The 17217-nt window shown below is 40.4% G+C and overlaps 1 protein-coding gene across 1 annotated transcript; it reads left to right on the forward strand.

Annotated features, from left to right (window-relative positions):
• Positions 1-8800: 8800 nt before the first annotated feature.
• On the forward strand, positions 8801-14353 carry LOC310865902 (single-stranded DNA cytosine deaminase-like; the record flags this gene model as incomplete). The annotated part of the gene is made up of 6 exons (XM_083775105.1): positions 8801-8859; positions 9113-9272; positions 9829-9951; positions 10763-10979; positions 11737-11861; positions 14315-14353. The coding sequence occupies 6 exons, from the start codon at positions 8801-8803 to the stop codon at positions 14351-14353; spliced, it is 723 nt and encodes a 240-aa protein (XP_083631231.1).
• Positions 14354-17217: the final 2864 nt, after the last annotated feature.

Raw genomic sequence — 17217 nt, forward strand, 5'->3', positions numbered from 1 at the left:
TTTAGTGTTTATGGTTAAATGTCCTACATGGTCCTTTAGTGTTGTTTATGGTTAAATGTCCTACATGGTCCTTTAGTGTTGTTTATGGTTAAATGTCCTACATGGTCCTTTAGTGTTTATGGTTAAATGTCCTACATGGTCCTTTAGTGTTTATGGTTAAATGTCCTACATGGTTCTTTAGTGTTTATGGTTAAATGTCCTACATGGTCCTTTAGTGTTTATGGTTAAATGTCCTACATGGTCCTTTAGTGTTGTTTATGGTTAAATGTCCTACATGGTCCTTTAGTGTTGTTTATGGTTAAATGTCCTACATGGTCCTTTAGTGTTTATGGTTAAATGTCCTACATGGTCCTTTAGTGTTGTTTATGGTTAAATGTCCTACATGGTCCTTTAGTGTTGTTTATGGTTAAATGTCCTACATGGTCCTTTAGTGTTGTTTATGGTTAAATGTCCTACATGGTCCTTTAGTGTTTATGGTTAAATGTCCTACATGGTTCTTTAGTGTTGTTTATGGTTAAATGTCCTACATGGTTCTTTAGTGTTGTTTATGGTTAAATGTCCTACATGGTCCTTTAGTGTTGTTTATGGTTAAATGTCCTACATGGTCCTTTAGTGTTGTTTATGGTTAAATTTCCTACATGGTCCTTTAGTGTTTATGGTTAAATGTCCTACATGGTCCTTTAGTGTTTATGGTAAATGTCCTACATGGTCCTTTAGTGTTTATGGTTAAATGTCCTACATGGTCCTTTAGTGTTGTTTATGGTTAAATGTCCTACATGGTCCTTTAGTGTTTATGGTTAAATGTCCTACATGGTCCTTTAGTGTTGTTTATGGTTAAATGTCCTACATGGTCCTTTAGTGTTGTTTATGGTTAAATGTCCTACATGGTCCTTTAGTGTTTATGGTTAAATGTCCTACATGGTCCTTTAGTGTTTATGGTTAAATGTCCTACATGGTCCTTTAGTGTTTATGGTTAAATGTCCTACATGGTCCTTTAGTGTTTATGGTTAAATGTCCTACATGGTCCTTTAGTGTTGTTTATGGTTAAATGTCCTACATGGTTCTTTAGTGTTTATGGTTAAATGTCCTACATGGTCCTTTAGTGTTGTTTATGGTTAAATGTCCTACATGGTTCTTTAGTGTTTATGGTTAAATGTCCTACATGGTCCTTTAGTGTTTATGGTTAAATGTCCTACATGGTCCTTTAGTGTTTATGGTTAAATGTCCTACATGGTCCTTTAGTGTTGTTTATGGTTAAATGTCCTACATGGTCATTTAGTGTTGTTTATGGTTAAATGTCCTACATGGTCCTTTAGTGTTTATGGTTAAATGTCCTACATGGTCCTTTAGTGTTTATGGTTAAATGTCCTACATGGTCCTTTAGTGTTGTTTATGGTTAAATGTCCTACATGGTCCTTTAGTGTTCATGGTTAAATGTACTACATGGTCCTTTAGTGTTGTTTATGGTTAAATGTCCTACATGGTCCTTTAGTGTTGTTTATGGTTAAATGTCCTACATGGTCCTTTAGTGTTTATGGTTAAATGTCCTACATGGTCCTTTAGTGTTTATGGTTAAATGTCCTACATGGTTCTTTAGTGTTTATGGTTAAATGTCCTACATGGTCCTTTAGTGTTTATGGTTAAATGTCCTACATGGTCCTTTAGTGTTGTTTATGGTTAAATGTCCTACATGGTCCTTTAGTGTTTATGGTTAAATGTCCTACATGGTCCTTTAGTGTTGTTTATGGTTAAATGTCCTACATGGTCCTTTAGTGTTTATGGTTAAATGTCCTACATGGTCCTTTAGTGTTGTTTATGGTTAAATGTCCTACATGGTCCTTTAGTGTTGTTTATGGTTAAATGTCCTACATGGTCCTTTAGTGTTTATGGTTAAATGTCCTACATGGTCCTTTAGTGTTTATGGTTAAAAGTCCTACATGGTCCTTTAGTGTTGTTTATGGTTAAATGTCCTACATGGTCCTTTAGTGTTTATGGTTAAATGTCCTACATGGTCCTTTAGTGTTGTTTATGGTTAAATGTCCTACATGGTTCTTTAGTGTTGTTTATGGTTAAATGTCCTACATGGTCCTTTAGTGTTTATGGTTAAATGTCCTACATGGTTCTTTAGTGTTTATGGTTAAATGTCCTACATGGTCCTTTAGTGTTTATGGTTAAATGTCCTACATGGTTCTTTAGTGTTGTTTATGGTTAAATGTCCTACATGGTCCTTTAGTGTTGTTTATGGTTAAATGTCCTACATGGTTCTTTAGTGTTGTTCATGGTTAAATGTCCTACATGGTCCTTTAGTGTTGTTTATGGTTAAATGTCCTACATGGTTCTTTAGTGTTTATGGTTAAATGTCCTACATGGTCCTTTAGTGTTTATGGTTAAATGTCCTACATGGTCCTTTAGTGTTGTTTATGGTTAAATGTCCTACATGGTCCTTTAGTGTTGTTTATGGTTAAATGTCCTACATGGTTCTTTAGTGTTTATGGTTAAATGTCCTACATGGTCCTTTAGTGTTTATGGTTAAATGTCCTACATGGTCCTTTAGTGTTGTTTATGGTTAAATGTCCTACATGGTCCTTTAGTGTTTATGGTTAAATGTCCTACATGGTTCTTTAGTGTTTATGGTTAAATGTCCTACATGGTCCTTTAGTGTTTATGGTTAAATGTCCTACATGGTCCTTTAGTGTTGTTTATGGTTAAATGTCCTACATGGTCCTTTAGTGTTGTTTATGGTTAAATGTCCTACATGGTCCTTTAGTGTTTATGGTTAAATGTCCTACATGGTCCTTTAGTGTTTATGGTTAAATGTCCTACATGGTTCTTTAGTGTTTATGGTTAAATGTCCTACATGGTCCTTTAGTGTTTATGGTTAAATGTCCTACATGGTCCTTTAGTGTTGTTTATGGTTAAATGTCCTACATGGTCCTTTAGTGTTGTTTATGGTTAAATGTCCTACATGGTCCTTTAGTGTTTATGGTTAAATGTCCTACATGGTCCTTTAGTGTTGTTTATGGTTAAATGTCCTACATGGTCCTTTAGTGTTGTTTATGGTTAAATGTCCTACATGGTCCTTTAGTGTTGTTTATGGTTAAATGTCCTACATGGTCCTTTAGTGTTTATGGTTAAATGTCCTACATGGTTCTTTAGTGTTGTTTATGGTTAAATGTCCTACATGGTTCTTTAGTGTTGTTTATGGTTAAATGTCCTACATGGTCCTTTAGTGTTGTTTATGGTTAAATGTCCTACATGGTCCTTTAGTGTTGTTTATGGTTAAATGTCCTACATGGTCCTTTAGTGTTTATGGTTAAATGTCCTACATGGTCCTTTAGTGTTTATGGTAAATGTCCTACATGGTCCTTTAGTGTTTATGGTTAAATGTCCTACATGGTCCTTTAGTGTTGTTTATGGTTAAATGTCCTACATGGTCCTTTAGTGTTTATGGTTAAATGTCCTACATGGTCCTTTAGTGTTGTTTATGGTTAAATGTCCTACATGGTCCTTTAGTGTTGTTTATGGTTAAATGTCCTACATGGTCCTTTAGTGTTTATGGTTAAATGTCCTACATGGTCCTTTAGTGTTTATGGTTAAATGTCCTACATGGTCCTTTAGTGTTTATGGTTAAATGTCCTACATGGTCCTTTAGTGTTTATGGTTAAATGTCCTACATGGTCCTTTAGTGTTGTTTATGGTTAAATGTCCTACATGGTTCTTTAGTGTTTATGGTTAAATGTCCTACATGGTCCTTTAGTGTTGTTTATGGTTAAATGTCCTACATGGTTCTTTAGTGTTTATGGTTAAATGTCCTACATGGTCCTTTAGTGTTTATGGTTAAATGTCCTACATGGTCCTTTAGTGTTTATGGTTAAATGTCCTACATGGTCCTTTAGTGTTGTTTATGGTTAAATGTCCTACATGGTCATTTAGTGTTGTTTATGGTTAAATGTCCTACATGGTCCTTTAGTGTTTATGGTTAAATGTCCTACATGGTCCTTTAGTGTTTATGGTTAAATGTCCTACATGGTCCTTTAGTGTTGTTTATGGTTAAATGTCCTACATGGTCCTTTAGTGTTCATGGTTAAATGTACTACATGGTCCTTTAGTGTTGTTTATGGTTAAATGTCCTACATGGTCCTTTAGTGTTGTTTATGGTTAAATGTCCTACATGGTCCTTTAGTGTTTATGGTTAAATGTCCTACATGGTCCTTTAGTGTTTATGGTTAAATGTCCTACATGGTTCTTTAGTGTTTATGGTTAAATGTCCTACATGGTCCTTTAGTGTTTATGGTTAAATGTCCTACATGGTCCTTTAGTGTTGTTTATGGTTAAATGTCCTACATGGTCCTTTAGTGTTTATGGTTAAATGTCCTACATGGTCCTTTAGTGTTGTTTATGGTTAAATGTCCTACATGGTCCTTTAGTGTTTATGGTTAAATGTCCTACATGGTCCTTTAGTGTTGTTTATGGTTAAATGTCCTACATGGTCCTTTAGTGTTGTTTATGGTTAAATGTCCTACATGGTCCTTTAGTGTTTATGGTTAAATGTCCTACATGGTCCTTTAGTGTTTATGGTTAAAAGTCCTACATGGTCCTTTAGTGTTGTTTATGGTTAAATGTCCTACATGGTCCTTTAGTGTTTATGGTTAAATGTCCTACATGGTCCTTTAGTGTTGTTTATGGTTAAATGTCCTACATGGTCCTTTAGTGTTGTTTATGGTTAAATGTCCTACATGGTCCTTTAGTGTTTATGGTTAAATGTCCTACATGGTCCTTTAGTGTTTATGGTAAATGTCCTACATGGTCCTTTAGTGTTTATGGTTAAAAGTCCTACATGGTCCTTTAGTGTTGTTTATGGTTAAATGTCCTACATGGTCCTTTAGTGTTTATGGTTAAATGTCCTACATGGTCCTTTAGTGTTGTTTATGGTTAAATGTCCTACATGGTCCTTTAGTGTTGTTTATGGTTAAATGTCCTACATGGTCCTTTAGTGTTGTTTATGGTTAAATGTCCTACATGGTCCTTTAGTGTTTATGGTTAAATGTCCTACATGGTCCTTTAGTGTTGTTTATGGTTAAATGTCCTACATGGTCCTTTAGTGTTGTTTATGGTTAAATGTCCTACATGGTCCTTTAGTGTTGTTTATGGTTAAATGTCCTACATGGTCCTTTAGTGTTGTTTATGGTTAAATGTCCTACATGGTTCTTTAGTGTTTATGGTTAAATGTCCTACATGGTCCTTTAGTGTTTATGGTTAAATGTCCTACATGGTCCTTTAGTGTTTATGGTTAAATGTCCTACATGGTCCTTTAGTGTTTATGGTTAAATGTCCTACATGGTCCTTTAGTGTTTATGGTTAAATGTCCTACATGGTCCTTTAGTGTTTATGGTTAAAAGTCCTACATGGTCCTTTAGTGTTGTTTATGGTTAAATGTCCTACATGGTTCTTTAGTGTTGTTTATGGTTAAATGTCCTACATGGTCCTTTAGTGTTTATGGTTAAATGTCCTTTATGGTCCTTTAGTGTTTATGGTTAAATGTCCTACATGGTCCTTTAGTGTTGTTTATGGTTAAATGTCCTACATGGTCCTTTAGTGTTGTTTATGGTTAAATGTCCTACATGGTCCTTTAGTGTTGTTTATGGTTAAATGTCCTACATGGTCCTTTAGTGTTTATGGTTAAATGTCCTACATGGTCCTTTAGTGTTGTTTATGGTTAAATGTCCTACATGGTCCTTTAGTGTTGTTTATGGTTAAATGTCCTACATGGTCCTTTAGTGTTGTTTATGGTTAAATGTCCTACATGGTCCTTTAGTGTTGTTTATGGTTAAATGTCCTACATGGTCCTTTAGTGTTTATGGTTAAATGTCCTACATGGTCCTTTAGTGTTTATGGTTAAATGTCCTACATGGTCCTTTAGTGTTTATGGTTAAATGTCCTACATGGTCCTTTAGTGTTTATGGTTAAATGTCCTACATGGTCCTTTAGTGTTTATGGTTAAATGTCCTACATGGTCCTTTAGTGTTTATGGTTAAATGTCCTACATGGTCCTTTAGTGTTGTTTATGGTTAAATGTCCTACATGGTCCTTTAGTGTTTATGGTTAAATGTCCTACATGGTCCTTTAGTGTTTATGGTTAAATGTCCTACATGGTCCTTTAGTGTTTATGGTTAAATGTCCTACATGGTCCTTTAGTGTTTATGGTTAAATGTCCTACATGGTCCTTTAGTGTTGTTTATGGTTAAATGTCCTACATGGTCCTTTAGTGTTTATGGTTAAATGTCCTACATGGTCCTTTAGTGTTTATGGTTAAATGTCCTACATGGTTCTTTAGTGTTTATGGTTAAATGTCCTACATGGTCCTTTAGTGTTTATGGTTAAATGTCCTACATGGTCCTTTAGTGTTTATGGTTAAATGTCCTACATGGTCCTTTAGTGTTTATGGTTAAATGTCCTACATGGTCCTTTAGTGTTTATGGTTAAATGTCCTACATGGTCCTTTAGTGTTGTTTATGGTTAAATGTCCTACATGGTCCTTTAGTGTTGTTTATGGTTAAATGTCCTACATGGTCCTTTAGTGTTGTTTATGGTTAAATGTCCTACATGGTCATTTAGTGTTGTTTATGGTTAAATGTCCTACATGGTCCTTTAGTGTTTATGGTTAAATGTCCTACATGGTCCTTTAGTGTTTATGGTTAAATGTCCTACATGGTCCTTTAGTGTTTATGGTTAAATGTCCTACATGGTCCTTTAGTGTTGTTTATGGTTAAATGTCCTACATGGTCCTTTAGTGTTGTTTATGGTTAAATGTCCTACATGGTCCTTTAGTGTTGTTTATGGTTAAATGTCCTACATGGTCCTTTAGTGTTGTTTATGGTTAAATGTCCTACATGGTCCTTTAGTGTTGTTTATGGTTAAATGTCCTACATGGTCATTTAGTGTTGTTTATGGTTAAATGTCCTACATGGTCATTTAGTGTTGTTTATGGTTAAATGTCCTACATGGTCATTTAGTGTTGTTTATGGTTAAATGTCCTACATGGTCCTTTAGTGTTGTTTATGGTTAAATGTCCTACATGGTCCTTTAGTGTTGTTTATGGTTAAATGTCCTACATGGTCCTTTAGTGTTTATGGTTAAATGTCCTACATGGTCCTTTAGTGTTTATGGTTAAATGTCCTACATGGTCCTTTAGTGTTTATGGTTAAATGTCCTACATGGTCCTTTAGTGTTGTTTATGGTTAAATGTCCTACATGGTCCTTTAGTGTTGTTTATGGTTAAATGTCCTACATGGTCCTTTAGTGTTGTTTATGGTTAAATGTCCTACATGGTCCTTTAGTGTTGTTCATGGTTAAATGTCCTACATGGTTCTTTAGTGTTTATGGTTAAATGTCCTACATGGTCCTTTAGTGTTTATGGTTAAATGTCCTACATGGTTCTTTAGTGTTTATGGTTAAATGTCCTACATGGTCCTTTAGTGTTGTTTATGGTTAAATGTCCTACATGGTCCTTTAGTGTTTATGGTTAAATGTCCTACATGGTCCTTTAGTGTTTATGGTTAAATGTCCTACATGGTCCTTTAGTGTTTATGGTTAAATGTCCTACATGGTCCTTTAGTGTTTATGGTTAAATGTCCTACATGGTCCTTTAGTGTTGTTTATGGTTAAATGTCCTACATGGTCCTTTAGTGTTGTTTATGGTTAAATGTCCTACATGGTCCTTTAGTGTTTATGGTTAAATGTCCTACATGGTCCTTTAGTGTTTATGGTTAAATGTCCTACATGGTCCTTTAGTGTTTATGGTTAAATGTCCTACATGGTCCTTTAGTGTTGTTTATGGTTAAATGTCCTACATGGTCCTTTAGTGTTTATGGTTAAATGTCCTACATGGTCCTTTAGTGTTTATGGTTAAATGTCCTACATGGTCCTTTAGTGTTGTTTATGGTTAAATGTCCTACATGGTTATTTAGTGTTGTTTATGGTTAAATGTCCTACATGTTCATTGTTCAATGTGTTTATTAATGGCTCTAATATTTAGGATTGTTTATGGTTAAATGTCCTACATGTTCATTGTTCAATGTGTTTAATAATGGCTCTAATATTTAGTGTTGTTTATGGTTAAATGTCCTACATGTTCATTGTTCAATGTGTTTATTAATGGCTCTAATATTTAGTGTTGTTTATGATTAAATGTCCTACATGGTCCTTGTTCAATGTATTTAACCCTTTTACTGCTGCCATTTATTGAGAAATTAGGACCTAATTCATGCCAGCATTTTTTTAATTTGAGCTCTTATTTTGAAAAGCCACATTTTGCCTCAACCGGAAGTGAGCTTATCCCTGCCAGCTTTACGTTGCCAAGACAACCTTTGTTTACATAATCGAATCAATGCCGGTACATATAGCACTGCACAACGTCGGCTCTGTGCCGTCAAAGAAACGCTGGTTTGACCAAAAATGCCATCTGGGACAAGGAATAGGAGATACAGGCGATTGAAAGAAACGGATAGAATGGATTCTTATGGCGACCGCGATCTAATCTGAACGATCCAGTGCAGTGCTAACAACATTGCTAGCTAACCGGCTAACGTGAGTAGCATTATGGCTCGATCGATCATATGCACTATAAAAGTATAATTGCCGAAGGGCTACGGCAATGGCAGCAAGGTGTATTATCAAATTGAGGCTTTGATTGCCGAAGGGCTTCGGCAATGGCAGGAAGACGGTTAATAATGGGTCTAATATTTTGTTCAGCCAAAGACAGGAGGGTGAAGCCCGGAGAAGATGTAACGACTGCGGCGGAATGTACAAGAATGAGCTTGGCCTAAAGATTCACCAAGGCAAGACTAAGTGCAAACACCAGTAAGTAGCTCTAGCAGATTCTGCTTGTAGCAAAGCGTCTTCAATGTTTACTTCACCTGTAAGAAAATAGGAGCATCAATGTTTTTTCCCCACTAAAAAAAAGTAAAAATTCAATACTGTAAGTACATTTACAATGACACAATAAGGTAGCCTAGAATGCAGTAAGTCTCTGTGCAGTGTCAAAAACAAAACGTAAACCTTTTAAAACAATATTTAATTGTTCCTTTAATTGTTCCTTCTTTTTCTGTCTCAGTGCACCTTTGGATCCAAAGGTTTTCATCGAACACTATGATAACTGGGACTATCCTAAGGAAGCGTACCTCTGCTACGTGATGAAGAGGCGCATAGGGCGGAAGTCCCTCCGCTCGGTCTTTAGACATCTCCCCAACGAGCATCACGGCAAACACGTGGAGGTGAGGCAGAAGCAAGTGTATATAGGGAACGAATACCTTCTATTTATTACAGTTTGACGGTCGCTAATTGTTTAATACAGGGTTCGATGGCGCTTACTACGACATTCCCGCCTTTTGTTTCATGTGTTTAATCCGCCGTATTGTAATAATTAAAAAGAAACTCCGTCTTTGCCGCGGAGCTGGAGACGAGACCTTCATGATATGACGACGAAACCGGAAATCAACACACGCTGTGGGCTGCTAGGGCTTCTGGGAAATTGAGGCCAATGCAAATGAGCGGGGTACAACGCCTCGTGGAGGAGGGTCTTGTGGGCCCAAATAATTCAGCCTATGCTCTAAAGGTAATACAACAATCTCGGCAGCGTAGGATATTTGATTAAAATGCGTCAGAGTAAAAGCGGCCATGTCTTTCTGGCACCCCAGAGCTCCTATTTTGAAGGCATCCTGCCACCCATTGTGTTTTAAGGACCAATGCCCAATTAAAGGCACTTGACCAAACGACCGTATTTGAGGAGATGGGAGTCTTTATCTTATGCCTCTGTCTCTGTCCCCACAGAGGCTGTTCCTGAAGAAACTGGAAACTGATGTGGAGCTGCAGCTGCAACCTGGTGTGGAGTACACGGTCAAATGGTTCATCTCTTGGTCTCCATGCGGTGTTAATCCCCAGCGGCGCAGGAAGGTATTTATACCAGGGGGAGCTGAAGGGTGGGAGGGATATAATTGGCCTAATAATGACTTATTTAGGACCTAGTTAACCAAGTTAATCATAATAACAGTATGTGACTCTTGTTGTGTTGTTGTTTGGGTTAGATTTCTTTAAACCTGGTGCAGGTGAAAGTAAAACTACAATAGGTTTTTGCTGTCTCGTCATGTTGTGTCTATCTGTCAACTCACTCGCTGTGCATTCTGCATTCAGCACGCTCTGACAGACATGTCTGTGCATTCTGCATTCAGCACGCTCTGACAGACATGTCTGTGCATTCTGCATTCAGCACACTCTGACAGACATGTCTGTGCATTCTGCATTCAGCACGCTCTGACAGACATGTCTGTGCATTTTGCATTCAGCACGCTCTGACAGACATGTCTGTGCATTCTGCATTCAGCACGCTCTGACAGACATGTCTGTGCATTCTGCATTCAGCACGCTCTGACAGACATGTCTGTGCATTCTGCATTCAGCACGCTCTGACAGACATGTCTGTGCATTCTGCATTCAGCACGCTCTGACAGACATGTCTGTGCATTCTGCATTCAGCACGCTCTGATAGACATGTCTGTGCATTCTGCATTCAGCACGCTCTGACAGACATGTCTGTGCATTCTGCATTCAGCACGCTCTGACAGACATGTCTGTGCATTCTGCATTCAGCACGCTCTGACAGACATGTCTGTGCATTCTGCATTCAGCACGCTCTGACAGACATGTCTGTGCATTCTGCATTCAGCACGCTCTGATAGACATGTCAAAAAATTCTCCTCTCCACCAGCACCCGCGCCCCCCTTCCAGTGCTGATGGTGTTACTCCAGACTGTTCTCAGAGCATCATTGATTTCCTCGGCAAGAACATGAACCTGCGCCTCCACATCCTGGTCTCTCGCCTCTACTGCGTTAACCCAAGATCTTATATCACCGCGGAGGCCAACAAGGAGGGTCTGAGGAAACTGAGAAGAGCCGGTGTAAAGATCACTGTCATGACACCCAAAGGTTAGAAAGAGGGCTGTGTGCGTGTGTGTGCGTGCGTGTGCGTGTGCACAACTGGCTGCACAACCCTGACCCGCAGGGGTGGTGCTGTTGCTGCCTGCCTGCCTGCCTGCCTGCCTGCCTGCCTGCCTGCCTGCCTGCCTGCCTGCCTGCCTGCCTGCCTGCCTGCCTGCCTGCCTGCCTGCCTGCCTGCCTACCAGCATGCCTGTCTGTCTGCCTGCCTGCCTGTCTGCCTGCCTGCCTGCCCGCCCCTGATGTGAGTGCCGGTTTTTTATCAATAATTTGCCATCTGTGTGAACTGTGCCTAGCTGAATAGGACTGTATTTTAACATGAATCATAATGGTGGTACCAAATATATTCTGAGGTGGATCTCGCTGTAAAAAGGTTGAGAACCAGATTTAACCATATTTTGTTGTCCAATATTCTTGTCTGGTTATAAATGCTAAAACTTGTTCATCTAATGTAAATAGAGATTTGCTTAAAAGTAATTGAACTTTTTAAATTGTGGGTCGGATTACGTTTACTGACTACAATTCTTAGCAAGTAATTTGTAACTGTAGGGGATTACGTTTTAAAAGTAACCCTGCGGACCTGTTGATACTGATATCAGTAGCCTTTCGATTTTGGTCAATATTATATGGGGAAGAAAACCGGTTATCAGATATCGGCCAAAATGGCAATTATGATCGTGCATCTAACAATCACCAAGACGAAGACAGACAGACAGAAACATGAACATATGTTTCTGTGTCTTTCTAGACTTTGATTATGTTTGGAAGAACTTTGTGGACGACGCCGGGCCCAGGCCGACCTTTAAGGATGAGCAGCAGAACTCTGAGGTCTGGGAGAAGAAACTCAACATCATCATCAAGGGCATCCTGCCGGTAAAACCACTGCATAAATAACAAACTAAAGCTCCATCTTTTTAACAACAGTGATTATATTTAAAAAATCACACCCGTGTGAACTGAGTGGTGCAACTCCCACCTCTCTCTCTCTCTCTCTCTCTCTCTCTCTCTCTCTCTCTCTCTCTCTCTCTCTCTCTCTCTTCTCTCTCTCTCTCTCTCTCTCTCTCTCTCTCTCTCTCATTAGCAGGCAACAGTGCATCACTATCCCTCTCTCTGTTTCGTCACAACAGCACCCCCTACTGGTACTCATTATACTGGTGCTCATTTACCAACACATAGGTGAACACGGACATTGCTGTTCCTTGGAGTGGTTGCATCACTCACAAATGTAATCTAATCGATTAGAGGCTTTGCAATTAATTAATCCTAATAATTCACATTTAACTATTATACAATACATATTCGCATATCAATCTTCGACCCTGAGAACATTGAGGAAAAGAAACATCTAATGTTTTTTGGTATACCAGTGAATCAATGAATAGTGACTACATAAGCTTAAGCAATTTATAAAACATAGTTTTTTTTTTAAATATATCAAGGTGGTAGTAATTAAGGCTACTTAACCAAGACCAACAGATCATTAAACAAGTGCAGACCAGTCTATATATGAATACTCAAATGTGCTTTACATGGAGGACAGGAGAAAACAAATAAAAACTACTTTATTAGGGGAAAAACACTAGAGTGCATTCCACAGCGTTGTGGAAAACATGACCATGAGAAAACATCAGAACAGATTTACCAATACCAACATTTTACTTAACCCATTTTGGGCGAGAACCCCTTTTGGTGTTAGCATCATGTTATGCTTTAGCTATTGAAAAATAGCAGATCTACAAGCTCATAGCGCGCCACCGAGTGGCGCGCTATGAGCTTGTGGGTCTGCTATTTTTGAAAAATCGAAGAACGACTGACATTGAAACATAGCTTTTTGAGTGGTGCAACCACTCCTACAACCAGCAATGTCCGTGTACACCTATGCATCAGTGGTCGTGAGCACGAGTATGTGACTTATTAATACCAGTAGGGGGCGCCAGAAACGGAGAGAGGGGTATTGCTGTGCCTGCTGCCTGCTAATGAGAGAGAGACGACGCCAGGCCCAGTCCCGCCCCCTTTCATGACGACGCCAGGCCCAGTCCCGCCCCCTTTCATGACGACGCCAGGCCCAGTCCCGCCCCCTTTCATGACGACGCCAGGCCCAGTCCCGCCCCCTTTCGTGACGACGCCAGGCCCAGTCCCGCCCCCTTTCATGACCACGCCAGGCCCAGTCCTGCCCCCTTTCGTGACGACGCCAGGCCCAGTCCCGCCCCCTTTCATGACCACGCCAGGCCCAGTCCCGCCCCCTTTCATGACGACGCCAGGCCCAGTCCCGCCCCCTTTCATGACGACGCCATATAGGCCCAGTCCCGCCCCCTTTCATGACCACGCCAGGCCCAGTCCCGCCCCCTTTCATGACGACGCCATATAGGCCCAGTCCCGCCCCCTTTCATGACCACGCCAGGCCCAGTCCCGCCCCCTTTCATGACGACGCCAGGCCCAGTCCCGCCCCCTTTCATGACGACGCCATATAGGCCCAGTCCCGCCCCCTTTCATGACGACGCCAGGCCCAGTCCCGCCCCCTTTCATGACGACGCCAGGCCCAGTCCCGCCCCCTTTCATGACGACGCCAGGCCCAGTCCCGCCCCCTTTCATGACGACGCCCAGGCCCAGTCCTGCCCCCTTTCGTGACGACGCCAGGCCCAGTCCCGCCCCCTTTCATGACCACGCCAGGCCCAGTCCCGCCCCCTTTCATGACCACGCCATATAGGCCCAGTCCCGCCCCCTTTCATGACCACGCCAGGCCCAGTCCCGCCCCCTTTCGTCTCGTTCCTGACCGCATTAACCCAAACCCTCTCGTGTAATATTGCTTAAATGTCACATCCATCCACTGGGCAAAAGCCATATATATTGATTTGATTCCTTTGGCGGAATGGTGGTTTGTCTGACTGACAGCACGCCATCCTTATTTTATTTCATATATATTCATTTATTCATCCCCCCTTTCCTCTATCTCTCCTTCTGTTTCTCTCTCTATCTCTCTCTCTATCTCTCTCTCTATCTCTCTCTATCTCTCCTTCTGTTTCTCTCTCTATTTCTCTCTCTATCTCCCCTTCTATCTCTCTCTCTCTCTCTCTCTCTCTCTCTCTCTCTCTCTCTCTCTCTCTCTCTCTCTCTCTCTCTCTCTCCTTCTGTTTCTCTATTTCTCTCTCTCTCTCTCCTTCTATTTCTCTCTGTCTCTCCTTCTATTTCTCTCTCTCTATTTCTCTCTCTATCTCCTCTCCTCTCCTCTACTATTTATCTCTATCTCCTCTTCTATCTCTCCTTCTATTTCTCTCTCTATCTCTCCTTCTATTTATCTCTCTATCTCTCCTTCTGTTTCTCTCTAGGAGGATGTAACGGCTGCCTTCAGCCAGATGAAGATTTAACGGCTGCCTTCAGGCTCCTTGGGTTCCTGTGAGGATTTAACGGCTGCTGACCAGGAAGTGAAAGGTGCACATTCACCATTATTGCAACAACTCGCCCAGGGGTCAAGGACCCCCAAATTGACACTAATTAGCCCACGGACCCCCCATTTGAAGAGATATGCCAGGGACCCCCATTTGAAGAGATATGCCAGGGACCCCCATTTGAAGAGATATGCCAGGGACCCCCATTTGAAGAGATATGCCAGGGACCCCCATTTGAAGAGATATGCCAGGGACCCCCATGAGAGAAGTTTTATTACGTCTCTAGCAGTGATTCTCAACCCGTTTAATTTCAAAGACCCCCAGTTTGACCTGCATTAGGCTACGGACCCCCATTTAATGGCATTTCTATCTCTGGGACCCCCAATTTATATTATGAACTCAAAGCTGTTGAAGTGCCAGGGACGTCATCCCGTATCTAAATACACGATGCACTGGATGCCATGCCCGTATAGACGTATAAAATAAAAAAAACGCCCTCTTTTTTTAATAATTGGAGATCTGGCACTCAGAGCCTAAACTGGTGACCACTAGGTGGCGCTGAAGGAGCTTAGGACGAAAATAAAACCGCATGAGTTTTCCTGAATCAGCTTTTGTTGCGTTGGTTTATGTGCTAAAAGAGTGACTTTGAGAGCTGTTTCCCCGCTACAATGGAAGTCAATGAGCGACTATTTTTATTTCTTAAATTGCTAAAACATAAATAATAATAATAATAATACATAAATAACACAACGGAGCGAAATAACGCATGGAATGGAATAGTTTGCACACAATAAGGTAACAGTGTTGTTTTCGTCGACTAAAACTAAGGCGAAAAATGTTCGTCGACTAAAACTAAGGCGAAAAATGTTCGTCGACTAAAACTAAGGCGAAAAATGTTCGTCGACTAAAACTAAGGCGAAAAATGTTCGTCGACTACCTTTTTCCACTGACAAAAACAAATGGAAACTAAATGAAAACTAAAGCTATGATGACTAAATTTCGTCGACAAATAAAAACTAGACTAAAATGTTAGGAAGGGACTAGTGGGCAAGATAACCACTATAAGTCATTTTACTCGTGGTTGCATGCTGAAAATAGACGATCTACAAGCTCACAACGCGTCGCGTTGCGACACGTTGTGAGCTTGTAGATCGTCTATTTTCAGCAAGTGTAAAAACACTCATTACGACGGCATCAAGGCCCACCAAAACACATTTTAGTCGACTAAATCACCTGTAGATTTAGTCGACCAAAATCTTATGACATTTAGTCGACTAAAACTAGACTAGCACTAAGACATTTCCAGGTGACTAATATGTGACTAAAACTAAATGAAGTTTCAGTCCAAAGACGATGACTAAAACTAAAATAGAAATTTGCTGCCAAAAACAACACAATAAGGTAAGAAATAAGAATTACAACCCAAACCTCCCAAAAAGGGTTTCTTACCCTTTAATGTTACTCTGAGAGTGTCCATTTGGTTCCATTTGTACATTCAGACCCATTATGAATAAAAAAAAAAACTGATTTTTCTCACGTAACTCCACAGACCCTGACACTGACATTCTTATTGAAGGTAGTAGTATTCAGGTAATATCAGAATTTAAATATCTTGGAATTACACTAGACTCAAACCTGACATTTAAAAAGCATGTTAAAAATGTCGCCAATGGCCCAGGCAGTGGCGTAACCGTCTGGGCACCCGACTGGTAATCCAGTCGCAGTGTGCCGCGGGTTCGACTCCCGAGCCCGACACGGCCTTTACTGCATGTCTTCCCCCCATCTCTCTCCCGTTTCCTGTCAGCCTACTGTCTGTCCCTTCAAAAAACAATAAAAGGCGTAAGCCGCAAAAAACTAATATAAAAAAAATATAAAAAGAAATTCGCCAATAAAATCAAATTCAATTTATCCAATTTCAGACACATAAGACCATATCTAACAACAGATGCAGCCAAACTCTTCATGCATGCTATGATTTTTTTCACAAAGAGTGACGTTGAGAGCTGTTTCCCCGTTACAACCTGGTCACAGACAAACCAGACAACTTTAAAACCCATAGAATGACTTTACAAACAGACATTAAAAACACTGGATCAAAAGCCCAACCGTTAACCACCATTGCCATATAGTTCAAAAGTACAACTTATTTCATTTTGACGGCTTTAGACACTTTGCAGATGCCTGCCTCATTTTTAAGATCTTAAATGGACTTGCACCTCCACCACTGAACCAGTTCATAGATCGAAGGGACAGTGGTGACAGAACAACAAGGGCAACTACCAGAGGGGACTGTGAAGTGCCAATCAGACGTAGTGTGTTTGGTAAAACTCTGTTAGAGCCTCCCATCACTGGAACAGTCTCTGTTAGAGCCTCCCATCACTGGAACAGTCTCTGTCAGAGCCTCCCATCACTAGAACAGTCTCTGTCAGAGCCTCCCATCACTGGAACAGTCTCCCCACAGAATTAAGAGAGACCTCCAACTGACCGGGGGGGGGGGCAGCAGACTGACCTCATGCTTCCTTCTATGCATGAGGAGTCCAAGCTGCTCCTGATCACCTGACATAGATGTTATAGTTGGTTTAAATTTCTGATTGGCCAGTTATTAATTAACTAAATATGTCCCAAACCGCCCCCTAAGGTCGGCCTGCTCGCTTTGCCTAAAAAAATGGCAACTAAAAAATACGGGGAAGCAGCTTTTTGCTTCTAGGGGCCGACGGCATGGAACAAGCTCCCACTGTACCTTCGTCAGGCAGCCTCTGTAGACATTTTACTGTATTGCATTACTGCTTGTTTTTTCATGTCGTTGCCTTGCTTTTCTTTTATTCTCCATTGTTCTGTAAAGC

This window comes from Protomyctophum parallelum, assembly GCF_964188405.1.
Source record: "Protomyctophum parallelum genome assembly, chromosome: 10".
NCBI lineage: Eukaryota > Metazoa > Chordata > Actinopteri > Myctophiformes > Myctophidae > Protomyctophum > Protomyctophum parallelum.